Source organism: Manis javanica, chromosome 17 (genome assembly GCF_040802235.1).
Source record: "Manis javanica isolate MJ-LG chromosome 17, MJ_LKY, whole genome shotgun sequence".
Taxonomy (NCBI): Eukaryota; Metazoa; Chordata; class Mammalia; order Pholidota; family Manidae; genus Manis; species Manis javanica.
Window position 1 is genome coordinate 16,564,582 of NC_133172.1, and position 25,895 is coordinate 16,590,476.

Here is a 25,895-nt window from a genome sequence, read left to right on the forward strand (position 1 = left end):
TTTGGATCACAAAATGCCTACAGGCTAAAAACAGTCTGAGAAAACCACTCATCTGTAACCACAGGATACACTTTATGAGGAAGAAAGGGAGGAAATGGGAGAGGGAGGAGAATTGAAGAAGAAAACAAATGACCCAGGGTAGACCAAGATCTCAGTATGCAACCATGCTGCTTAGGGGGAGAAAGAGACTTTGGGTTCTGTACTATGTAATGATGCAATGCATTGAATATCAGAGCTTCCCAGTCACAGCAGGGGAATGCTGTGAGAAAGAGTTCCATTACATTCCTTTTTTAGAAATCTTCAAAACACTCTATTTCACACTTAACATCATTTTAATTTGAAATAGCCACATCTCAAGTGCTCAATAGCTCTAAGTGCTCAACATGTTGTTAGCAACAATCTCATTGGACAATGATCTATTTCATAAATTTCCATACTTAGTTGTAGTAATTTTTTTTACTCATTCTTTAAGCATTTGAAATATTATGGGACAGACATTATAACATGTAGTGATAGGTGAACTAGATAAAATCTGGACCCTCAATCTTAATTTCCCAAATCCAATTATAGCACATTTAATATCCCAGTGCATACAACTTTGACAACATCCACAAGTTTTGATATGTAGGCATTTAAAAAAAATCATTCAGTTCAAACTGGTTATAATTTCAGTTAATTTTATCTTTAAAAGAATATTATGGAAAATTACAAATACATAAAAGTAGGGGAAATAGTAAAAACAATAAAAAACTATGTACCCAAGACTCATCTTACATTATTTTGACAAACTAAGGTAATCTATCCTAATTTTTCTTTTGCATGAGCATTTTAAAGGAAATCCCAGACATCATAAAATCTTATGGGTATAAACTTCATAACTTATCTCTAACAAACATTTTTACTAACTGCAATGCTATTATTAGACCTAACAAAATCATAAATTCTTAATATTACCTAATACTGTCAATATTCCCCTTTCCCCACTTGTCATACAAGTGTTTTTATATTTGTTCAACTTGCTAGCTAAATAAGAACCACTCAATCATTATATTTGATACATCTCTTAAGACTTTTAATATCTAAGAGTTCCAACTCCTTTTCAATACTATTTTATTGGTTGAGAATTCAGTTCATTCTACTTGTGGGTCTTTACCCACATTTTAGATTTGCTTAATTACTTCTTATGTCATATAATTTGTTCTTTCTCTTCCTTGAATTTTCTTTAAACTGGGAGTTAGTTCTTGATGCTTAACTAGAGTCCAGTTCAATATTTTTTGACAAGATATTATGTCTTATGGTTTCTCATTAGGAGGTATAAAATATTTTGTCCTATTTTTTGATGAGGTTAAAATTCATCTGTGGTGTCAGAGGTTGCTATCCTGATATATTCACTATGAAGTTCATATCAGTCTTTGACCTAACGGTTCTAACTTCTATTTTGAGAATCATGTCTATGTCCATCATTTCATTATGTGCTGCAAAACTCTCTAATAAACATCTCAACTTCTATGTGCCCTGAAATATAGTTCATAAAGGAAATGCAAGCTAAATGACTCTTCTTTCATTGTTTATCAATTTTCTGAACAAATTAGTGCCCTAGCAGCCTCCTTAGGTATACTGCATAGATGGAATAGAGGTGATCACACTTAACATAAAAGTTTTTCCACATTCACTCCTTTAAGACAGTTTCTTTCTAGAACACATTTCCTAAAGATTAACATGGTTTGAATGGAGATGAAAAACTCCATATTCATTTACTTTCTTTTAAATAAACCTCGTGAGCATGAAGCCAAAGGGGATCCCCACATTCAAAAACTTTCCCTCTAGAATTTATTTTCTAATGCTCCTTAACACAAAATTCACAAAAGGATTTCTTATAATTATTTTGTTACATTATGAACACGCTGATGATAAGTAAGGTGAGAATGTTGTCTAAATGCCTTTTTGCATTCCTTACATTTGTATGGTTTCTCACCAGAATGAATTCTCTGATGTTGAATAAGTGATGAATGAAGTCTAAAGGCCTTTCCACATTCCTTACAATCATAGGGTTTCTCACCAGTATGAATACTCTGATGTTGAGTAAGCTGTGAAAGCAGTCTAAAAGTCTTCTCACATTCCCTACATTTATAAGGTTTCTCACCAAAATGAATACTCTGATGTTGAGTAAGTTGTGAAAATAGTCTAAAGGTCTTCCCACATTCTTTACAATCATAGGGTTTTTCTCCAATATGAATACCTTGATGTGAAATAAGTTCTGAGTAACGACGAAAGAACTTCTGACATTCCTTACATTCATAAGGTTTCTCACCAGTATGAATTCTCTGATGGAGAGTTAGATGATAACCACGACTAAAGGTCTTTCCACATTCCTTACATTCATAGGGCTTCTCACCAGTATGAATCCTCTGGTGGAGTGTTAGCTGTTGTCGCACTCTAAAGGCCTTCCCACATTCTTTACATTCATAGGGCTTCTCGCCAGTATGAAGTTTGTGATGTATTCTAAGGCCTGTACTACACAGAAAAGCTTGCCCACAGTCCTTACATTCATAGCACTTCTCAGCAATGTTAAGTCTTTGATGTCGAGTAAGGTGCGCATACTGTCTAAAGGTCTTCCCACATTCCTTACATTCATAGGGCTTCTCACCAGTATGAATCCTTTGATGGAGATTAAGTTGTCCTCGCACTCTAAAAGCCTTCCCACATTCCTTACATTCATAGGGCTTCTCACCAATATGAGTTCTCTGATGTACTCGAAGATCTGCACCACATGTAAAGATCTTTTCACATTTTTTACATTCAAGGAGTTTGTCAGAAGTATGAATTCTCTGATGTCGACTAAGGTGGGCACACTGTCTAAAGGCTTTTCCACATTCTTTACATTCATAGGGTTTCTCACCAGTATGAATTCTCTGATGGAAAGTAAGTTGTTGGCGAACTCTAAAAGCCTTCCCACATTCCCCACATTCATAAGGTTTCTCTCTATTATGAATTCTTGTATACAGAGTAAGAGTTGTAAGTTTTCTATAAGTAGGCATTTTTCCAGAGGTGGTTTTTTTCCCTGGCCTGAAATATCCTTCTTGAGGACCTTCATGTCCCTCAAACTTTTTGTATTCACAAACTTTTCTGAAAAAGGAGTTTTTGAGGCCACAGCTTCTAATTCTTTCCATTATCTCCCACTGAGATAAATTCATTTCACAAATATCCTTTTCTTGAAGTAACTTTTTAGTGTCATATCTGGATTCTAAATCTGAAAGAAAACAAGATAAATGCATACAATTTTCTTATTCTAGAAAAGGTAAAGAAATAAGCAAATAAAAACTTTATAATAAAAAGAAAACCCAGTTGAAGTAAACAGACTAAGAAACTCAAATAACCATATGAAATAAACAGAATAAGAAATGGGAAAATTAATGAGTATGTAACAAGACTGAAAAAAGTTTTAAGGAAAATGTTTTCTAACCTTGAACAAGGTTAACTTCTTCAAGGGCAGAAACGGCCTTTCACTGACAAACCCACAGCACAGTTACTGTTAATTATTAAACTTCCATACATAGTTAACAGTATTGCACACATTGTTTTGCCTCCAGTCTTACACTTTAGTATACTGATTAAATATTTTTTTATCATTTCCTATTGAGATGGGAAACACCAGCACATCTAAGCTAAGCAATCTCAGTCAAAATATAGATTTCTTTACATTTGATCATCCTTCCAACTGTCTCTCTACTTTCACTTGTAGCTATCTCCATTACAGCTCATTTTCTACTATGAGAGGTTCTACTTATCTTCATTTGAGTTTATTTAACTGTAAACATCTATGTTATAAATATTCAAACTGTTTTGTTCCTTCATACCTTTCACTATAGTCTCCCTGAAGTCTTCATAGCCAATACCACTTGGGTACTTCCTACATAGTATGTTAGTGATTTTTCAGGTATAACAATAGGATTGTACCATAGTTACAGGTTAATAAAATTCTAGGAAAGATATATTTCCCAAATGTATATTTCCTCAAATTTTTTGGAAGAGTTAGACAAATTTTTTTCTCAAAAATTTTTTACAGGGGTTCAGTACCTTTCAAAAAGAAAAAGGTATTTTTAAAAATGTACACTATAGCAACATTAGTTTTAATATGCCTAAACTGGGAAGAATCCCAAATGTTCAGACATTTTTCCAAAGAGGAAATACAGATGGCCAAAAGGTGGATGGCAAGATGCTACACATCACTAATCATCAAGGAAATGCAAATCAAAACCATAAGATATTACCTCACAGCAGTTAGAATGGTCACTATCTAAAAGATAAGAAATAACAAGTATGGGTGAGGATATGGAAAAATGGGAACCCTTCTACACTGTTAGTAGAAACATAAATTGGTGCAACTACTATTCAAAGCAGTATGGAGGTTCCTCAAAAAACTAAAAACAGAAATACCATATAACCCAGTAAATGCACTTCTTGGAATTTACCTGAAGAAAACAAAATCTCTGATTCAAAAAGATATATGCAACCCTATGTTTACTGCCATATTACTTACAATAGCCAAGAGAGGGAAGCAACCAAAGCGTCTACCATAGATGAATGGATAATGAAGATGCAGTATATATACACAGTGGAATATTATTCAGCCATAAAAAAATAAAAGAAATCCTGCCACTTGTGACATGGGTGGACCTACAGGGTATTATGCTCAGTGAAATAACCCAGGTGGAGAAAAAAATACCATAAGATTTCACTTACATGTGGAATATAAAAACAAAATGAACAAAACAGCAGTAGATTCACTGACACTAAGAAGTGACTTGTGGTTACCCTGGGGGAGTAGTGGGGTTGGTGGGTGTGGCGGGTGAAGGGAATAAGAAGCACAAAAATCTATCATAATATAAGCTAGTCATGGGTATGGAAGTGCAGCATGGAGAACATAGTGGTTCTGTAACATCTTTCTACGTTGACAGATAATAACTGCACTGGTTGGGGTGAGGATTTAATTAATGTGTGTAACTACTGAATCACTGTGTTGTGTACTTGAAACCAATATAAGATTGTATATCAACTATACTCCAAAAAAATACACTTAAAAAATAAAAGAATCCAAGTGTTCAAAAACAGAAGAATGGCTAAGTACATTATTACATACTGACATAACACAATACCGTAAATAGTGAGAATTTATTATCTACAAGTACATGCAACATCATGGATCTCATAAACAGAATGGTGAATAAACAAAGCCAGACATAAGAGAATATGCATTGTATTGATTCCATTTTTATAAAGCTTGAAAGCAGAAAGTCAGGATAGTGGTTAATTTTGGTCGGGAGGAATGCCTGGAAGTAGAGGTAGTTTCTGCTATTCTAATAAAGCTCTGAATCTGTGTGTTGATTACATGGGTGTGATCAGAATGTTCAGAGAACTGCACACTTACGATTTTTTTGTTTATATTTATATTTTAGTAAGTTTACTTTAAAGAGGATATATTAAAAATGTATTAACAGGCAAGAAAGATTAAGTGTGGATAAAATGTGAGCAGACAGATAAATGAATGGCATAGAAAATACTGTTATGAAATCCATGCATGTCTTCCCCCCTTCTTCCTTTCCCCTGTTTCCTCCCTCCCTCCTGCCTTCCTTTCTTCCATCCCTCCCCTCCTCCCTCCATCCCTCTCTTCCTCTCACTCCCTTCCTGAGTGCCTGCTGGTCTGTCTCTATCTCCCCACCCAAGAAAACAATACAAAACTGGCAATTTTGTAAGAACTTTTGGGAAAAAGTCAATTTAAGGCCTCATTAAAACAGATAAGATGTTAGTTATAGGTAAAATGACCAGTAATTAGTAAAATAATCTTAGTAGTAAATAAGTAGGCAGCTATAAAGGTGTGATGAATGTTATAACATGGTAATTTCAAAGAATTTACTCATAAAGATTAAAAACCAGTGATCTAAAAGGTTGTCACAGTAAAAAATCAAAAGACCAAAACATTTGTAAGAAAAATGAGAAAGTGTTCACAACATAAAAGTCCATACACATTGGCATAAGATAAAGGACAAAGTAATGGAATAAATGAAGTAAGCAGACAATTAACTAAATAAATATAAGAAAACTTAGGACAAAATGTCCATATTATTCACTCATAAAAAATAAAATGGGACAAGTTATAAAATATCCTTTCAATGTTTTCATTAAAAACAAAATACTCCTAGTGTGGATATAGTAAAGTCAAGATTATCATACATGGCCCACTACTTAAGTGACGTGCCAGATTAAGATCTTGACATGCTGAACGTTCTCATCTAGGAGACTTCTCTAGAGCATGAACAGCTGAGCTGTAATCTTATGATTTCTGTAAAAAAAAAAAGCCATTTGTTCCCAAATTTGCTAGTTCTTACCATTGCAAGCACTAGAAGTTGAATATTTTGGCAGTACCAGCTACAGATGCACATTGCACTGTTGTCAAAGTAGGCATGGGTGAGAAAACAGTACAGACTGACAGGAAACAAAATTTCAAGAAGGATTTTACACTCAGTTTTTTTCACAAGTACCTTTAGGTTCTTGTTCTACTTTAAATAAATTGAAACTAGAAATAATAGCCTATGCATTATATGTGTGATTTAATCAAGAAAGAATTGGCTGGATGTACACTGAAACAAAAAGACAACATATGAAAAGATTGGTCTATGGGAGGAAATTTTAAAGCTCCAAATTTTAAAAAATATATGTAAAATATTTAACTACTTAAAATTAAAAAACCAAATTCTAGTTTGGATTCTACTGAATTAGAGGACTTTACTCTAGTAAACAATGCTAATGTGAAAGCAAAATATTAGCTCATCTTAGGGTCAATGTAAAATGAGAAATGTTTCCATTTGTAGGGAATCAGTTTTAAATAAAAAAATGAGAAGTAAATTACCTGGTCATAAAATTAATTTGTTTCTTGAGGTATAATGTCTTTAATGACTTTTTTTTTCTGAAACAAAATGATATGGGATACAGGGGAGTTATGACAGAGGCAGTTTTAGTCAATTAACACCAGGGTTAATGTACCAAGAAAACTGTATGTTAAAACCCTATTACCATAGAATTTTACTTCTGAGTATCAATACTGATCAAAGATTGAATAGTCTACATTGAATTCCAATGACATATTCAGTCCTCACATTCTGCTGATAATCTTACTGCTTAGTTCAAAAAAGGAATTAGAAACAACAGAAGGAAAAATACTTATTCTCCCCTTCACCACATTATCCAACCAACCTGTTGGATAGAAACCATATGCATGCATGTTTTTCTCCATAAATTGACTCCTACTCATCTACTGAAGGTTGCTTCCAAAATTATCATTCTCTACTCCATCAATTTTCCTCTTTGAAATCATTCCCTTCACCCTACAAACATGTACTAACCTCACATCTTAAAATACATTCCCTCTATTCCACAGGTCTTGTATAACAAAATTTATCCCAACAGTTGTATATACTTACTGTCACTATTGCCTCACCTCTCATTTTCTTTAATCTACCAAAACTTTAAAACAAAACTTTATTCAGAGTATTTCTAACATATACAGAAGTAGAACAGTATAACAAATGTCCACATTTCTATGAGCTGATCTCACCAACCATCAAGCCATGCTTACACCTCTTATGCAATCCCCTCTCCTAACCCCAATCTACTTTCCGCTCCTTGATTGAAGCAAATCTCATATTGTACTATTCTGTACTTATTTCAGGATTTTTAAAGGGATTTTTAACAATAATAATAATACCAATAAAAAAAAAACAGTAATTCTTCAAGATTATCAAAAATCAGTGTTCACACTGCCAACTGTCTCATAAATAAAATTTTAAACAATTTAATAATAGTAATCTGATCCAAACAAAGTCCACGGAGTATAATTGGTTGACATGTTGTCTATATACATTTTAATCTACAGGTTCTCCTATTATCTTCTGATTTTTCTTGCAATTTGATGAAGAAACTGTTTTTGACCCTGTAGTACTTCCTATGTTCTGAATTTGCTGACTATGTTCCCAAGGTATAGTAGAACATGTTGCTCTATCTTCTTCCTATAAATTAGTAGATAGTTTTAGAAGTCTGCTCAGTGCCAGTGTTTCCTTGCCCAGCAGCACGCAGGGCTTTGCCAGGCCCTAAGTGTGGACCTTTGCCTGATTAGCATTTACTCACCTGGGCTCCAGCTTCTTTTCCCATCCCTCATACCCATGCAGGGATCTTTCCCTTGTTCTAACAGGGTAATTACATCTGGCTTAGAAATGGAACATCCTGTTCAAAAAAACATAATGGAACAAAATAAAGAATGAATTTATTTGATCAACGCTTCAGAACAAAGAGTAACGGGACTGAAAAACATTCATAGTACAGTTACTTCAGGATCATAAAGAATAAGAATAACAGAGAGGTAGACATATCATCTTATTTTAATTTAAACTCATCCAGGATCTGGCTCTTGAGAGGAAGTAATGATTGAGAGCACTGGTTTCAAATACTGCCTCTGTCACTGGGGCTGCTATGGCTTCAGTTTTCACACAATGTCTACCCATAGAATTGTTGTGAGATTTGATTTAATAAATATTAAAGTGCTTAGATGAGTGCCTAGTACATAATAAGCACTATGTATGTTTATTAGGTACTATTTTTCCTATTTTTTTGATATTTTGCTAAGAGAAAATAAGTTTCTTGCCAGGACATTTATCTAATATTAAATACAAAATTCATGTATCTTAAACTTTTACTCATAAATTAATTAAAAGATAATATGTCTGTTGTAGTAAAACTGAATGGGTCCACTTGAATTTTAACCAACTATTGATTCAACCCAGTATCACATACTAGGCATATAGAGCCAGACACCTCAGTTTTCCTGTTCACACTAAAGGTGAGTTAACAGATAACAGACCTTCTAGAGCTAGAGGTTATTATGCTCAGCGAAGTAAGTCAGGCAGAGAAGGACAAATACCAAATGATTTCCCTCATTTTATGGAGTATAACAACGAAGCAAAACTGAAGTAACAAAACAGCAGCAGACTCACAGACTCCAAGAAGGTACTAGTGGTTACCAAAGGGGAGGCCAGGTGGGGAGGGAGGGAGAAGGGGATTGAAGAGTATTAAGATTAGTACACATGGTGTGGGAGAGGTCATGAGGAAGACAGTGTAGCACAGAGAAGACAAGTAGTGACTGTGGCATCTTGCTAAACTGATAGACAGTGACTGCGATGGGGTGTGGAGGGGGGACTCGATAGTATGGGTGAAGGTAGTGACCACATTGATTTTCTTGTGAAACCTTCATAATAGTGCATAACATCAATGATACCTTAATAATAAAAAAAAACAGATAATAGACAATCTATAGTGATATGAAACCAGATTTCTTTGACAATGGTTTTGTTGTGAATGTTTAAGAATTTACATCTGTCATTGAAGAGAAATAATTACAGAAAAGGCAAGGAAGATGTAAAGGTCACTGAGTTATGGGGGACGCTGAAGGTGCTATTTAATAGCTTAATAGCTAAAGGTGCCTAGTCCCAAACCACAAAGCAGATATTTAGCTAGTTCTTAGAAAAACAGCCCTTAAACTCAGTCCCGTGAATTTTAAATTATTTGACACAAGTAAGCTTACCCAGAGACACCAAGTTGCTATAGTTCTCTAGTATCACATCTCTGTACAAATTCCTCTGACTTGAGTTCAGGCATTCCCATTCTTCCTGTGAAAAGTCTACAGCCACATCTCTGAACATCACCAAATCCTGAAATGACAGATCCACGTATGTCTGTAAAATTATTTATTTTTGTAAAGGACCAGTATTTTAGGCTTTGCAAGCCACAAGACTATTGCACATCTTTCCCCTGTCCCTTCTTTTTTTAAACAATTCTTTCAAAATGTAATTACCTTACAGTCTGTACAGAAACAAGCCATGGGTTGACTCCAGCTCACACACTGAAGTCAGCCCACCACTGCTACAGACCAAACTTCCTGTGTACTGTGGGATGTCTAATTTTATTTATTTTTAGATATGTTCAGGTAATTAATCAGAATTTCACATTTAGGTGAAACAGTATTCAAAGAATAATGCTTGGATTGGCCTAAAAATATACTCAGGAAGTATGATTTACTCAAATCTGTCTTCCTTTAAGGATTAGAAAAAATAATTGATGGACTTTCTTCCCCCAAATGAACCATAAAAATCTCTATTTTTAAAAGTAGAGATTATATAAAATTAGAGAACTTCTTCCAGACCCAACTTCATCACTACATTGGATCATTAGCATTTTTCCTTATAACAAATCCTTTATAGAATATTTTAACTACACAATAGCCCATTTTATAAATGTTAAACTTAAGAATGATTATATTTAGATATTTCTATACTTTAAAGTATGTTAAATTATATTTAGAATTTAGGTTATACAGAATCTCTAAAGCTGCAATGTCTAATATGCTAGCTTAGGCAAATGTTGCTACTGGGCACTTGAAATGTGGCTAGTCCAAATTTAGATGTGCTGGAAGTATAAAATATGTACCAGATGTTGAAGAAAAAATAATTTCCCTTTTCTTTAGAAAGAAAAAAGAATGTAAAATATCTCAATAATTTTTATTAATTATAATTCCAAATAATATTTTGGCTATATGAGTTAAACATTAAAATTAATTGAACATTTTATTTTCACCCTTTTTAATGTGACCCTTTTAAATTAAAAAGTTTAAGATTATATAAATGCCTTGCATATTATTCTATACTTTTTATGAGACTGACATGCTGTCTACTGTGCTAAGGCACTAATTCTATATACTTTTAATATGTGACTACTAGCCAATTTTAAATGACACATCTAGCACACGTTATATATTGGACAGTACTAAAGTGTTCTCGACTCCTGAGAGTCTCAGATCAAACAGCTCCCTCTACAGACTTCATTTCTGCTTTAACTCTGCTCTAGACAAAGACTGAACACATAGGATATGCTGAATAATTTGGTCAATTCACACAGTAACATGGACGGAGAACAAAAGGGAAGGGGCCTGGGCTGCCTGTCTTTATCACTCACTAGAAAGGGAAAGACTAGGGAGAAGCTGTTAGATGGGGCTCTTAGGAAGTTTCAGGATAACTAATGAGAACATTCACATAAACAGAAAAAAATTACAGCACTTCAAATAAAAACACCGACTTACATGAGCCATGATTTTAGAACTGCAAGAACTGGTCAGTTTCCTTCAACGGTCACTTACTGGAGACGTAGAGCCCACAGAAGCCAGAGCTGAGGAAGGAATGTGAAGCCGTAAGAACAAAATAGACTATGAGCTCCCAAATTTTAAAAATTCACTCTATTTTCTCCAATTCTATATGTAACGCCTCTCCACCTACCAACCAACACACAGACAAGTTATGAGAGGTAAGAGGTAGTTTAGATAAATATTATGTCCTCCCCAAAAATATGGGAAATCAGTTACACAAGGACAGACACAGAGCAGAGACTCCTGCATGGAAGCACATGTGTGTACCTTAGCAGAAGGGCTTCCAATTAATTCTCCACCCCCAGGAAGGCTGATCTGGACCTAAGAATGAGCTGTCCAGACCTGTCCTGAGTAGATCCATCTCCCTCCATTTCCACCTTTCCAGCTGAAGTGGCTACACCATCTAAATCAGAACTTTTTTCTAACACTCAGGAATCTGGCTGGCCTCCCTAAACATGAAGACAGAAAATACTGCAGACAAGAATTTCCCAAACATGGCTGGATGGTAGAATCATCTTCAGATCTTTAAAATATACTGCTGCCTGGTTCTCATTCCCCAAACATTCTGATTTAATTAGTATAGAATATGACCTGGAAATCAGGATTTTTAAAACCTCAGATTTTTATAAAGCCTCCCTCTGGTGATCATAATGGGCAGTAAAGTTTGGTAATCAAACTGACTGCATTAGAATCACCTAGAGGGCTTATTAAAACACAGTTTGCAGGACCCCACTCCTAGAATCTGGCATTTATTAGGTCTGGAGTTGGGCTTGAGAATTTGTATTTCTAAAAAACTTCCCAAATACTGATTCTGCTGGTCCAAATGCCACAATTTGAGAAGTACTTGCATAGACCATGCCTAGCAGTCTTTATCACAGAAAACTATACTTGCACACTGAGATCCCTTCTGCCAGGCTGAACTACCATTTCCAGAATCTTCAGAGCTCACTGTTCACCATTTTCCTGTTCAGAATCATCAGTATTGTCCGCATGATCTCATTTATCAACCCATCTCCCTTGGTACCCTGGCTGGGGAAAAGTGAATTTATGAAACCTGAGCATGGATAATTCTCTAGCAAATAGAAGTAATCCATTAGTTAAAACTCACTAGTAACTAAGGAGGTATATATTAAAGTAACGGATTAGCAGATTTGAAAAACTGACGATACCTCATATTACAAAGGTTGTGGGGAAATGGGCACTCATGGTACAATGTAGAAAGAATGAAATGATGTGTGGAAAATGTTTATAATGGGACCAAAAAAGCAAAAAAGATACAAAATACGCTTCTAAAAGGTTAAAGAAATTACTGTGCAGTCACACAATGGAAAACTAAACACCAATTAAAAAGTAATTCTTTTTTGAGGTCATGGAAAGATGGTCACTACACATTGTTGGAGAAGAAGACAAGTTAGACAATAGTATTGCAGTCTGATTGTATTTTTGGCAGGAAAACTATATACATATGCAGACATGTATATGCATGTGCACAAAATAGTCTGAGTGAACTTGGAATAAAATTTTATCGTGTTATCTCTACTTGAACGTATCCCAAGTGATCTTTATTTTGTTCTTCTCTGGAGCCCTAGTTTTTTAATAAAAAACTTACAAAATTTGTATCACTTATACCTGACAGTTAAAAATAACTCTGCAAGGAATATTACAAAAAGCCCTAATAGTTATATCCCTGCCATCCTCTCCCCTATCTTCCAAATCTGGAGGCAACAATTTTCACCTCTTTTAGCTTTCCTTTGGTATTTCAACTCCATACATTTAAGTAACATGCTCCTATTGTTACTTCCAAATTTTCAATTTTAATCATTATCTATTGACTTCCTAATGTGGAAGGCATAGTTTTAGCTATCTTTCACCTACCCATCTCCCACCTCACATATACATACCTGCATTCTCCCTATCCTTCCAATATGGTTTTGTTCTCTTTCAGGGTAAATGAATTTTCAGTTTCTATTATTATGATTATGTAAATACCATTACCAACTGGGCTATGTATTGTACTCAGACTATTTGCCTCCCTGTAAAAGTCTTCTCTGAGGTTAAATACTTCTGCTTTTTTGTAAGCTTAATTTTCTAGGAAATTATCATTAATTCATTTCTCAAACTCTCAAATGAAGGATGAGGATGATGAAGCTTCTGGCATAATAGAGCTACTTCGTACTCTAGGAATCTTTCAAAAATTGAGCTGTGTACTTAAGAGTGTCACCTGTATCCCACCTGGCAAAAGTCAATGCTGTATTCCTAAATGTTCCTATCTCTGAAATCCCACATGAAAAGCTGGTTAAGTAATAGGACCCAAAAAGCCTGTTGAAGAAATTGCTTAGGCAGCTTTGAACATCACTGCCCAATAACTGATTTCTTAAATAATTCATAAAACATCCCTAAAATTGAACACCAAAATAATCATTAAATGCTGTTTGAGAAAATAGTCAAGGTATGCAAAATATTCAAGATATACTGAAAGAAAAAAATCATTTACAAAACAATATGTAATATGATTAAGATTTAAAACTCATTAAAATGAAACAGATATCAGTAGATGGCAAAAATCTAATATCTCAACTCTGAGATTTTAAAATTAATGTCAAACATGATTAAGTTTCTCAATTTAATTGCCATCCCTATCTTAAGAATTATAGATACTTGTAAGATTTTCAAACCAGAAGGGGATTACTGGGATTTCATGTTTTTCCATACATCCATGAAGGTATTATAAAATCTATCAGAGCATGGAATTCCTCTTTTAGTTTAAACTAAGAACTGCAGGTCTTGGTTTAAGTTTTCAGTTACCTTACTATTCAGAAATAAAGCCATATACAAAAACACATATGCTCATAGAAATATTTTGGTAAAACATGCTCTAAAATTAATAGCTATTATTCCTGAATACTGGGACCATGGATGGATAATTTTAATTTTCTTCCATTTTAATGAAATACTAAATATTTCACAAGCCTGTACTGACTCCATCATCAGAAATATTGTTTAATAAAAAGCTCTTCCTATTAAAAAGAACTTTTTAGTGAGTCAGGACAAGGTATCTCATAGTCATTAAGAAAATTAAGTAAGACTGCATAAGTGGTAATAACAGGGAAATCAATGTGATTGAAAAGTAATTTCTTTTAATTCTTGAATATTGTATCTCAATATAACATCCTGAGATCCTTCTGTGAAGGACCACAATGCTAGTTCATGGCATTTGCAAAATGATTAAGAGACAGTATGTACAGCAGACAAAAACCAAAGTTTATTTCACAGGATCTGCTCAATAATTTGAGCTTACCCTTCCTAGTCTCCAATGAATAACTAGTTATTAAATCCTTGCAAAATATCTTAAAAATTCCTACTTAATGTTCAAGTTACATGTAACTTAGCAATTTCATAGATTTTTATTCACAATAAATACTTCTCAATACTACATTATATACTTTTTTCTTAAGACTAACTCTTTATAAACAACATTTTTATTATATAACATTCTATGATGTGGATGGAGTGAGTTACCTAACCATTTCCATATTGCTGGATACTGCTTTTGTAAGATTATCCCAAGTCATTTCCAGTTATTCCAGATTTTGATTCTAGACAAATGAGAATCACTATTATTGGGTCTTATACAACTTTAACAATATCATTAAATGACAGGCTTCCTCCCCACTGAAATTATCTATTGACAAATATATACAATTCTGTATATAATCTTAAGAGGTTTTAGTTGCCCTGAAAACCCATAAATGGAGTCCAAAGACTTGCATGTTAAGAATCCCTGTCCTGGTTCACTTGAGTGTCTGGTTCATTATCTTGCTTGCAAGCATCATTAACTTCACATTTTCATTACTCTTGGGAATATAGAAAACTGATAGGGAATAACTATGAATTATGATTTAATAGCAGTAGCTAATATTAATTAAGCACTCTTCTCATGTGCCAGGTACTCTTCTAAGAGCTTTACAGATATTAATCCAGGTAATCTTCAAAACAAAACTGTAAGGTATATATATATCATTATTAAACTGCAACACAGAAAGACTGCCCAAACTTACTTAGGTTTAAGGGGCAGTGAAGATTCAAACCCTCTTCATCCAGGTTCAAAATTCTTAACCAACTTCATATACCTCTCAGTCTATCCAAAAGCATATACAAAACAAACTCATACTACAAACTTGCAGTTATGAGTCATTTCTGAAGACATAATGTACAGTATGGTTACTATAGATAATAATAATGTATTATGTACTTGAAATTTGCTAAAAGATTTTAAGTACTTCACCACCCACCCACACACACACACACACACACACACACACACAGGTAGTAACTATGGGAGGATATGCTAATTAGTCTGATTGTGGTAATCATTCCATGCCACAATGTACATATATCAAAACATCATGCTGTACACCTTAAACATATACAACTTTTTATTTGTCAAAAACAAAAGAAATTCATGCTACCAAACCTCTAACCACATCTGGCTGGTACTAAAAATTACCACTCATGGATTCCCTTGAAAAAAAAAAAATTCCCACTCCTACTCTGGAATCATTAAAGATATCTAAACCCTAAACTGCTCCTTAACAAATCACGGTCGAAAACAATGCACGAACATTAACTTACAGCAGGGTATTTACATCATCAGAATCCTTAGGAAAAACCGTGCCCACAGAACAACTGAATAGATACCGTATGGTTAACTAACTGTAGAGATATATTAAATAGATACTAGAACGGGAATTCTATTAATTAGGTCCCCTGCCATTAACTAGGTAGTGAAATCCTAGGCCCAAATCAATGACTGAAATAATTCTTAAGCAGGGCATTCCAAGGAAAGGAAATTAAAAACTCGCGTGTCTTGAAAATCAATGCATTTCATGGAAACAAAGAAGCAGCACAAACTCACAGAACCTGGCTTTTACAGGCACAGCAGCGAGCGCTTCGTTTCACTTCAGAGGCCTTCTCTGCTTACTTGGCAGGGCTGGGGAGGCAAACAGGGTTCATCACATCAAGCTTTTCCTGATTCGGTTAAGACCCACCCTCTGTAGCCGCTTGACCCTCGCTACACACCACCTACATGCACAAATGGAACCGAGGAGGAGCCCAGCGAAGGTCCGCGGTCACCCGTGTCCGAGTTCGCAGCTCGGGCACCCTGCAGTCGGGTCACCGCAACTGCCCACCCCCTGGGGCGGCCCACCGCGTCGTCTTCTGTTCAGCCGGTCCTCCCAGACCTCAGAAGCCAGCCCCGAATCTAGGCCCGGCGTTAAGCGGAGGACTTCTTTATGGGGCTCCACCGCCGACTTTAATCTCGGGTCTTTTTTCTTCCGCCGGGCCTAGGTGGTCGAGACGAGGACGGGCTTGCGCAAGACCTCAGGGTCTCGCACTGCAGACTAGGCCGCGCCCACAACCCCGGCCGAGCGCCGTTAGAGTCGCGGGTCCCTAACCCCGCGCCCTCCGCGTCTCAGGACCGCAAGCCATCAGTCGGAAAGAAACGCACCGGGGCCGGGGGCTCCGTGACCCACTCCCGGCCTGGCCCGGCCCGCAGAGTCAGCCCGTCCCACGCTCGCTTGCTTCAGCAAAACAACGACTACAGCCGAGGCTGGCTCACCAGACTGAGGCCAGGACTTTGCTCCGAGGTTCTCCGCCCTCAAATCTGTAGCACCCAGACTCCAGAGAGAGTGCGCAGGCGCGCGGAGAACTGGACGGTCGCTCAGCCCCGCGGGAAGGAAGCTCGCAGGGAACGAAGGCGGCCAGGTCGCAGCGGGGCCTCCGGAGCGGAGGAGCAGAGGTTCCGGAAGGGCCGAGGGACCTGATTCCTCACGCCTATAACGGTGACCCGGTGAATGACTGGTGCTGTCGAGGATAATCGAGGCCTCCTCCACGGTGGAACTGTAGTCAGTCAGAAAAGCTCTATTACGTTCTTTTCTCCTTTGGTTTTTCGGCCCCGCCCCCTAGCAGGCCGAGCGCCCCGCCCCCAAGAGCGGAGCCCTGAGACTCCTGGGAGTTGCTGTTTGAGCCGGAGCGCGGCCTCGGTGGGGCGTAGGGCGTACTTGGTACTCTTCAGAGGTTTCAGAGGTGTGGAGGCTCTTGGGGTGGGGGTGGGGGGGACATCTGCCGAGGGGTTGGGGGAGGAAAAGTCGGGGCTTTCTGAAGAGAGTGGAGCAGGATCCTGGATTAGGCCCAGTGCCCAGATCTTTAAAGCTTGTAATGGTGACCCTGACTGTGACCCCCCAGTGCCCCGGCGTGGTCCCTGTGGCATTTGCTGAGGGACTGGTTGGCGGTGCCCTCGGGCCTGGGTGTGGTCGGGAACCGGGTTGCGTTTTCGTGCACCGAGCTGTTCCTGCGTGTGTGTCATTCTTTGGAACCCCCTCTGGGATGGCGCTGAGGGAGGGTTGTCTATAATTGTGCCCATTGCACTGCCAGGCTTACTCAGTTTTTGAACATCTAATTGGCTTATTCAGCAATTCCTGAATGGCGCAACATCGCTTCTAATAGGAGCTCCAAGGACAAAATAGAAGGTTTTTATAGGCAGGAAGGTTGGTCAAGGAACTTCCTAGCAAACTGAAAAAGAAATAACGATTTGTTTCAGGCCAGGTCATATTCTTTTTTAGGGAAGAGACCCACAGATGACATCACTAGTAATGATCTGGAAATTTCAGGTTGACTGTTAAAAAGTCACATTCCTGGGAGAGGTTGAAACGCAATTAACTCTTGGTTTGCTGTTGTGAGGAAAAACTACTCCATTTGGGGCCTGTTCCCCTCCCAACGCAAGAGCGAAGTGCCTGAGATTGTGTGTATATTTTGAAGGTGGTTGTGCCTTGAGGGAAACCAGACTATGTTACCCCAAAATACGCCTCTTTGGCATAAAACTTATTTTGCGCTGAAGGCAATTTAGAAGCATCAAAGGCAGAAAAAGCTCTTTCTACCTTCTTCCATTTGTGCCTAAAGACAGGATATAAATTCTCCTTTACTGGAGACAACTCTAGGTTCTTAGCACAGCACCAAAGATGTCTGCAAAAAAACCTTACTCCATTAGGTTCCTTCCACAGTTTGCCACCTTTGGGAGCCTAAAACTGATTTTTTTTTATCCTGTCATTTCTCCACAAATTTATTGTTCTTTGTTGAAGATGCTATATAAACCGGAGTGCTAAGAGACCACCTGGCTTTTCTTTTGTTAAGGTTTCTCCCACATGACATGTGCACACACATTAATAAATTGTTTTTCTCCTGTTAGGCTTTTTGTTAAAGAATACCAGCTGAGAACCTGAGATGGATTAGAGATAAAATAAATACCCTATTGTTCTGTTGTGTGTTATTGCAGGGACGGTTTTGATAGGCCAGCCCTCATGGTTCTTGCTTTCCATGCACACTGTGTGTTGGGCGGGGGGACAGGGGGAGAGCAGGGTCCACTGTGTTACTGGATGTTGGTACCTTGGTCGTGCCCTCAGGAATGTGAGTAGTTAGGTGAGCAAAATAATTATTGCCACAAAAAACTTTGGAAATTGATGATTTCTGAATGATATGATTGTAGGAGTATATAATCAGAAAGTTGAAGTTCAAAGGACAGCATAAAACAAAGGAGGGGGCATTTTCTTTTTCCCATAACTGCACTTGCAATATTCTTTTGTGGATGGGATGTTTTTTTCCTGCTTCTAGATGAAATCTTGGATAAATTCAATAATGTTTTCAATCTCTCAGATAATAAAAGTTTCTTTTAACACTTTTAGTTAAAAGATCAGTCTCATTTTGTAGCTAAAAATATCTCTAGCAATAAAAATGTTCAGTGTAATGATCCATACCTCACTTAACATAAAAAAAAAAAACACCTACTTTCTCCTTGATCCACCTCCAAATATGATTGTTTTACAATTTTGGTTAAGTCAATATGTGGTATTTATATGCTAATTATGTAAATTATTTAAAATATTTAAAAAAGTAGATTTCTTTTCTTAGAAACATTTTTGTTTGTTGAAGATTTAGTTTTCTTTGTACCTGTTGCTAATTTTTAGAGATGTTCCAAAGGATATGTTAAATGTCCACACATGATTTTCAGCTATAAAAACATCCAATTAGAATCTCAGCCCAGCACTCTGTGGCTCCAGTTGTATTATATCATTGTCCTGAAACTTACTTTCATTGTTTTCCCAAGTTGGATTCCTGTTTCCTGGAATCAAATTAATTTTGGCTAATTTTTGCTAATAGCCAAGAAATGGAAGCAACCTAAGTGTCCATCAGTAGATGAATGGATAAAGAAGATGTGGTACATATACACAATGGAATATTATTCAGCCATAAGAAGAAAACAAATCCATTTGCAACAACATGGATGGAGCTAGAGGGTATTATGCTCAGTGAAATAAGCCAGGCAGAGAAAGACAAGTATCAAATGATTTCACTCATCTGTGGAGTAAAAGAACAAAGCAAAAACTGAAGGAACAAAACAGCAGCAGACTCACAGAACCCAAGAATGGACTGACAGTTACCAAAGGGAAAGGGACTGGGGAGGATGGGTGGGAAGGGAGGGATAAGGTGGAAAAAGGGACGTTATGATTAGCACACATAATGTGGGGAGGGGGGTGCACAGGGAAGGCAGTATAGCACAGAGAAGACAAGTAGTGATTCTACAGCATCTTACTACGCTGATGGACATGACTGTAATGGGGTATGTGGGGGGGCTTGATAATGGGGGTAATCTAGTAACCACTGTGTTGTTCATGCAAGTGTATATTAATGATACCAAAAAAAAAAAAGATAAATGACCAATTGTTAGTTATATAATTGGGGATGTGGAAAATTCAATTCTTAATGATTGTAAAATAGTTATTTCTTAATATTTTGATTTGTCACAACTGGTATTTTAGAAATAGATATTGTTATTGGGGCTGTTTAACCCCAACCCCCTTTTTTTGGGGAGTGAAGAAATAATAAAATTGAGTGTCACTTTAATATTCAGGGTATATAACTATGTGGTTAACACTTTTAAACTTAAATTTTCCATTTGATGACCACCCTGACTTCGGAAAATTCCTCTGACAATTGTAAATGTATCTTTTTTAAGCTTAAGATGCCTTTTCTGTATTAAAATATAAAAATCCTCATAAAGCTTTCTGCATAACCTAGTACCTATACTGTTACATAATAACATTTCTCTAGATTTTCATTTCCCTAGTTCAGATCCTTTAAAGTCAATGAGCAAGATTCTATACTCCTTTATGAGAACTTACTATGATGCACAATAATATGTTTTAAAAATTATAATAGCTTTATTGAGATGTAATTCAGTTGCCATAAAATTCACCCATTTAAAGTGTACAAGATGGCTGGATGGATGATGGATGGATTTATAGTTCTAGCAGGATGGATGGTTGAGTATGAAAAGGGAGGTAAGGAGGGTGGTTGGGTGGATAGGTGGATAGATGGATGGATGGGTGGGTGGGTGGGTGGGTGGAAGGATTTATAGAAGGATGGATAGTTGAAGATCCCAAAGGTGCAGCCAGGCCCAGCCGTGCCAGGGCCAGGCTGACCAAGCAGGACCAGGAGCCTACTAACCTTACTCAGGTCAGCCTTGAGGCTGTGCCTGGGACTGTTCTGGAATGGGTCAGCTCAGCCATTGATCACAAGATGGGTGCCTGTGTATCTGAGAGGCTTTGCTCATTCAGGGACTTCAGCGCTTGGAACCAGAGCCCAAGGAGCTGCCCTGTGTAAGAGGAAGCCTCCCTACCATCCCCATTCTTCCCAGTAACCTTGTGGCTGTATTGCTGTGTCTGGCTGTGTGGCTCGGTGTGATTTGGTTTCTTCCCTCCATGTTGTTTTCCCTGGATTCTCTTGCGGCATGCCTGACTTGCTGGTGGCTGGGTTGAGCAGTCGTTAGGAAGCTCCTCTCCATCCTGAGAGTTACCTTTCCAAACATAAGAACATAAGACTTTATTGGGCACTCCTTTTCGACTTGGAGGAAATGTGCCCAAACAGGTCAAAGAAGGTGCTCATAACTCAGTGCCACCCCTCCCCTCAAAACAAAATCTTATCCATCAAGAGTGCCATGATGAAGAGGAGGAAATCCCCTTGAGGCCACACAGTCGGCTCTGAGGCAGGCTGTATGGAAAATCCACCCCTGCTCTGTATCCAGCATAGCTGTGTGTTGGCCTACCAGCCTTCATCTTCTGGCTTCCACTTTCTTTACTGGGAAGTTGGTTCAGAGCAGGTTCCCTAACAACTGCCCGACCCAAGCCATCAGCAAGTCAGGCACGCCTTAAGAGAACCCAGGAAAAACAAGGAGGGAAGAAACCAAGTCACACTCAGCCACACGGCCAAACACAGCACAGCCACAAGGTCACCGGGGAAGAACAGGGACCGCTGGAGGCCCAGACCCCAAAATTCCCCTACTAGGGGGTGCTCAGGTTGAGGGCTGCTGCTTGGAAATGCTGTGGTGGAGGCGGTGGTTTTCCTGTTTTGTTTTGGCTTTTCCTTGTTTGTTGGGTGTTGGGTGTTGGGTTTTTTGTTGTTGTTTCCTCCTGCCTACCAGCTCTCGGACCGTGGGTTAACAGTACATATTCTCTCGTGGTCCTGGATATTGTCTCTCCAGCTTTCCTAGCTGGATCCCAATTCTATACGTGTCCAATGTTTCTTTATTGTCCATGCTAGTGTTTGCTCTTCAGTATCTTCCGATAGTATTCTCTTCTCCTGCTGTGGGGTGTACAAATTCTATTTCAGCAGGTTCACTTTTCATTCTGGGGCCCTCCTGCTTAGGTCGTTGCTTGCTGTGTCAGCAAGTCCTGGGCCCATCTTTCATTTCTTTGGCTAGTGTTGGCCTTTATTTAAATCCATAAAAGAGATCCATTCCCTGTGTAGATGCAACCTTTCCCTTCTGTGTCTGTCACCTATGATTGGATCCATGTTCATACCTCCCCTGTACCTATCCATAAACTGTTACAGCGTAATTCATGTTAAATCAGATGTGCAGATTTTCATTTCTATTTCTGATGAATTGTGGACTGGCTCGTAGTTTGGATGTTACCATAACATAAGCTTCAACCGTGGGAGTTCCTTCAGGTATATCCTGATAAAAGCCACAAGGCTCTGGAAGAAACCATTTCTTCCTCATTGGGTTTCTCTCTACAGCAGTTATATCCATTTCATTTTCTCCCCATTGTGGAGGGACAAAAACATCTGAAACAGTTTTTGGTGTAAGTGGCCCAACCTAAATACCCACCAGTATTCTGGTTTTAACACTCCCCTCCAAGAATAAGAGAAGAAGAAAGTGGAGAGAGTCTTCCCACATGAATAAGCACGTGACAAAGAGTCCCACAGTCTCCCATCAGAAACCCCCAGCAACAGCACCTAATTTGTCAGGGAAAGGAAAGGCCTGAGGTCTCAACTGGAGGAATATGTCTGGGGAAGGAAAAGCACATGTCTGCCATAAAAACCAGAGAGCTCTTGGGAAACAGAAAGCACCTGAACATCTTTCCCAGCATGAAAATCTCCCTATTTTTCTGGAACTTGACTTTAAGGCTGGTGGAAGCCATGCTTTCCTGTCCTTAGGGTATTTCTCTTGGGAGAGATGCTCAATGATTGAAGGAGAAAGGCCTCATGAGACTAGAGAACTTGATGAAAAGAAATTCAGACCAAACCATCTGAGTTCACACATGCAGGGCAAAGGGAGACCCTTATATGGTTTGCCTGTTTCTAAAGGAAAGTCTGGCCAGTCCCTGCCACCTGGGGCTAGACTCTTTTAGGAGGACAACTACTTTGGAAAGAGCCCTGGCTCCAGGAAGGCCTCTAGAAAGAGGACTTGCTCCTGTTAAAGAAGGAAGATTCCTGCCAACACACCAATGCTGCATCTAACCCCGGAGGTACCACCCTCTGTGGCCAGGTCCAGGAATCTGAAGGGAACAGGTATGAAGGGGGATGCAGGAGAGGGTAGGTGCAGCGATTCCAAAAAGGTACCCTAAGAGGCATGCCACCCCTCTTTGGGTAGAGGTTTTGAAGTTGCCTCTGTGGAATTAGGAAGGTGCAGCCCACCAATGTGCCCAACTCAGGAGAATACGCTCCCCTGGCCAGGCCCTACATGGCCTGGCTCTCCTGGCCAGACCCAGGTTTAGGTGGAGGAGGTGGGCTGTTTTCACTATGTCCAAGAATGCACTCTAAAAGTCAGACCTCCTAGGGTTTCAGGGCAGGACTGGGGCCATTGTTGCTATCCTAGAGGGAGGTACTGGTCTTACCACCAATGAATTTTATGTTGACACCATCACTTTGGGGCTCAGGAACCTTCATATGCCTGTCTCCCCACCAGCCATATTCCCTCCTTACCAGGCTGAAGAGGTGGCAAGTGGAACCTATGATGTGCTGTGGGATCTCTGTCTCAGGGTTTCCTTGAATGTGAGTATGACTATCACTGTAGGAGTCTGCCAGAGACACAAAACAAGAGACAAAAATAAATAAACAATACAAATGTAATAACCTCATTGTCAACACATTTTAGTTTTATAGAAAAGATGCAGTGACAGGTCAAGTAGAGTCCCTATAGCATCTCAGCACCCCTCTTACTCTAAAGGTAACAGCACAACTCACCACTGCAGATATTTCGAGAACTAGAAATTCAGTGGTACAGTATTATAAACTGGACTTTACTGGAAGTACTGCCATTTTTACATTGTCTTTTTTCTTTTCCAGGATATACTTCATATTTAGTTATTTCTCCTTAGTCTTTTGTCACCTTCCACATTTCTTCAATCTTTCCTTGTCTTTCTGACCTTGATAATACATTTTGTGTAAGTCATAGAAACAATCAAAATGAAGTAGAATTGTTTATCATTTAAATCATTTTTCTTCAACATAAATTTGTTCTTTCTGGGACAAATGCTGTTGTCATATACTTCTCTGCTGACATACAAAAATAACTTTTTGTTTCAGTGCACAGTCTTATTACTGCAGTGATCCTTGCCCCTTTACATACAATAAGCTTCACATACATTGGGATGCATTTGCTCTTGGCTCTTCTTGGCCTTTCATTCCTGTGGTCTGATGATTTTATCTGCAGTCTGACCATTTTATTCTTTTTTTTAAAATTCTTAAATTGGTTTTATTAAATATACACCATCCTCACAATTAAGATTACTGACAAACACATAGTATCTTTTTCAATCTGTAAGTGAATTATGATACATCCAAACAGTGAAACCATTACAATTATGATACATAGCTTCATCAATTGATTTTGAACAATATGCATAAGACTTGTAGATGCATTTGGTGAGGCTAGAGCTTAAGTCTGATACATGAAAACCAGGCAATGGACCATGAGAAAAGAAAATTACAAAATAAACTCAGTTTTGAATATAAAGTTGATAATCCTAAATAAAATATTTTAAAACTATCTAAAATCTATCTCCACTTTAAAAAATACAACACTGAATGAGAAAATCAAATTGTAAAAGCATCCCAACAGGATGATACCTATTATGTGAGACTTTAAAGTACACTAAACAATAGTTTAACTGGTTTCAGAATACAGTCATCTGTATCCTATCAGTGGTTCCCAACCCAGGGTGATTTTGCTCACAGGGGACATTTGGCAATGTCACAACTGGAGGCTGCTGCTGTTGGCATCAGTGGGTAGAGGCCAGGAATGCCACTAGACATCCTATAATACACTAGACAGCTGCTTCCCTCCCTCCCTCCAACACACATCAAGAATTATATGGCTTCACAGGTGGAGAAAGACAAGTACCAAATGATTTCACTCATATGTGGAGTATAAGGAAAAAGGAAAACTGAAGGAACAAAACAGCAGCAGAATCACAGAACTCAAGAATGGACTAACAGTCTGGACTGCAGTCTGGTAACTAACAGTTACCAAAGGGAAAGGGACTGGGGAGGATGGGTGGGAAGGGAGGGATAAGGGTGGGGAAAAAGAAAGGGGACATCATGATTAGCATGTATAGTGTGTGGGGGGCATGGGGAGGGCTGTGCAACACAGAGAAGACAAGTAGTGATTTTACAGCATCTTACTACACTGATGGACAGTGACTGTGAAGGGGTATGTGGTGGGGACTAGGTGAAGGGGTAAGCCTAGTAAACATAATCTTTCATGTAATTGTAGATTAATGATACCAAAATTAAAAAAAAAAAGAATTATATGGTTTCAGATACCTGAAGTACTGAGGCTGAGGAACTTTGCTCGAGACCCCTTATCCAAATCACATAAGTGAGAATTGGGGTAGAGGGGTGGGGAAATATTCTTCAAAGAAAAATCAGTGGAGTGTTCAAGGAGAAGGGGTAGTAATTAAAGCATATCAAGTACAGTATATATGAAAAAAGACTGAAAGAATGTAGGCCAAAATATTACCAGTATATTTCTGAGATAATGTTAAAGAATTTTTTGTGTGTATTTCTATTTTCTAACTTATCCAAAAATAATATGAAATGTTTGTGAAATACAAAAGAAAATCACTTGACAAGTACAAAAAAATGTCCTTTCACTAAAAAATTTTTTCTTCCAAAATTTGATGCTTCAGAGTAGATTGGTTTCACAGTGCATACTTTTTACATGTTCTTATTCTTAGGGATTAGCTGTTTTGTTTTATTCTTTACCCCCTGGACATTATTTCATACAGATTGTTCCATAAATCCACATAATCCTAAT

The 25,895-nt window shown here is 38.0% G+C and overlaps 1 protein-coding gene and 1 long non-coding RNA gene across 13 annotated transcripts in view; both read right to left on the reverse strand.

Annotated features, from left to right (window-relative positions):
- Window positions 1-313: 313 nt before the first annotated feature.
- On the reverse strand, window positions 314-17,784 carry ZFP30 (ZFP30 zinc finger protein). 12 transcript variants are annotated; one of them, XM_017643142.3, is made up of 7 exons: window positions 16,863-17,784; window positions 16,161-16,235; window positions 14,765-14,841; window positions 11,183-11,268; window positions 9,632-9,758; window positions 8,182-8,277; window positions 314-3,250 (listed from the first exon to the last, which is right to left on the reverse strand). In XM_017643142.3, exons 4-7 carry the CDS (start codon window positions 11,189-11,191, stop codon window positions 1,881-1,883), a joined length of 1,602 nt encoding a protein of 533 aa, XP_017498631.1. In that variant the 5' UTR covers window positions 11,192-11,268; window positions 14,765-14,841; window positions 16,161-16,235; window positions 16,863-17,784; the 3' UTR covers window positions 314-1,880. The 12 variants fall into 12 exon arrangements, with proteins under 12 accessions (XP_017498631.1, XP_073082360.1, XP_036869733.1 ...); XM_073226259.1 differs by having other exon boundaries at window positions 16,166-16,235; window positions 16,752-17,784; XM_037013838.2 differs by having other exon boundaries at window positions 16,752-17,784.
- Window positions 17,785-19,802: 2,018 nt separating this feature from the next.
- The window catches only part of LOC118971627 (uncharacterized), a 28,463-nt gene continuing 22,370 nt past the window's right edge, over window positions 19,803-25,895 (reverse strand). Inside the window, exons 3-4 of the long non-coding RNA XR_005060141.2 lie at window positions 23,561-23,655; window positions 19,803-21,152 (exon numbers count right to left, since the gene is read on the reverse strand). This is a non-coding gene — a long non-coding RNA (uncharacterized lncRNA). The remainder of the gene's footprint in view (window positions 21,153-23,560; window positions 23,656-25,895) is intronic.